Source organism: Helobdella robusta (assembly GCF_000326865.2).
Source record: "Helobdella robusta unplaced genomic scaffold HELROscaffold_40, whole genome shotgun sequence".
Taxonomy (NCBI): Eukaryota; Metazoa; Annelida; class Clitellata; order Rhynchobdellida; family Glossiphoniidae; genus Helobdella; species Helobdella robusta.
In genome coordinates, this window is record NW_008704903.1 from 1,763,487 (window position 1) to 1,764,888 (window position 1,402).

The window sequence follows — 1,402 nt, forward strand, 5'->3', positions numbered from 1 at the left end:
TTTTAATTATAAAACAAACAACAATTTATGATAAAATTATAGTTATAATTATTATTATTATCAATATTATTCTTTTTTTAAAGATTGTTTTATAGTTTAATTTTGTGAAAAACAGACATTGCTAACCAATCGAAATTTTTAATTCGGTGAGTTTTAGATTCGGGAAGAATTTGCTTCGTATATTCTCTTAAATTATTTAAAATATTTCATTTTTATAATCCGTGTTTTTGAGTCTGATTCGCTCGCATTTGCATGTCCTCTGTGAATAAATTAGTGAAAAAATCAATATAATAATATATAGTGAAAATAATAATAATAAGCAATAATAATTATGTTATTATTTGTCATAAATTTCTTATCGTCATTGTACTTTTATGCATGTCTAGAATTACAAAAACACACATTCATACATAGAAAAATAGACACACGCACACATACACAAACAGATCCATACAGCACACACACACACGCACACACATACACAAACAAATTCACACCCACACGCACATATACACACACCCACACACACAACTCACACACACAAACAGATTCACACAGACACACAAACACACACACAAACACACCTACAAGCTCACTTTACATAGGAAGGGAGCGTGTGCAGGCGTCATTACTCAATAATGACGTAACATCTGTTGGTACAAAGATCCATATAAACTCTGCTACGTCTTTTTTAACTGGCTTGTATTACACGCAGAAAATTACAGTTCACACAATAGTTACATTGATTAAGCTAGCATTTACAATCGTTACATTAATTACATTTTCCTTTACAATTACGAATTTTGCTATTCATCATAATCAGTAGCAGCGTCGTCGACTTATTGTTAGAAGCGTTCACAAAATGGATAACGAATACGATACTTTCCAAAACATCAACAACATCAGCAACAACAACATCAACAACAACAACAACAACATCAACCACAACAACAACAACAATAACATCGCTTTCGAATCTTCTAAAAGATCTTACGACACCAACATCATCAACATTTTCAACTTCATGAGCATCATCAACAACTATACAAAAAACGACATCAACAACAACAATGGCATCAACTGCTCTGGCGTCATCAATGACACACACAATTACACTAACAACAGCAACTGCACCAGCACTAACAACAACGACGACAACAACTTTATCACACTAATAACCGAACTCCAAAACAGAATTTACTTCAACAAACTACTATGGATTAACATAGCGCCTATATGCTTCATTGTCATCGTAACGATAGGCACAATCGGCAACACCTTGGCTATCTATGTCATCATCTCTAACAAGAGGATGCGAAACGTTACTAACTTCTTTCTAATCAATTTGGCCGTCACCGACCTAGCCTACCTGCTGATTTGTGTAACAGTAACGACTCATAAA

General features: G+C 33.5%; 1 protein-coding gene across 1 annotated transcript; it reads left to right on the forward strand.

Annotated features, from left to right (window-relative positions):
• Positions 1-1,024: 1,024 nt before the first annotated feature.
• Positions 1,025-1,393, forward strand: HELRODRAFT_84460 (hypothetical protein; the record flags this gene model as incomplete). Its single annotated transcript, XM_009025074.1, has 1 exon — positions 1,025-1,393. A coding segment is annotated over one exon (369 nt), but the record flags the coding sequence as incomplete, so codon positions are not given.
• Between the last annotated feature and the right edge of the window lie 9 nt (positions 1,394-1,402).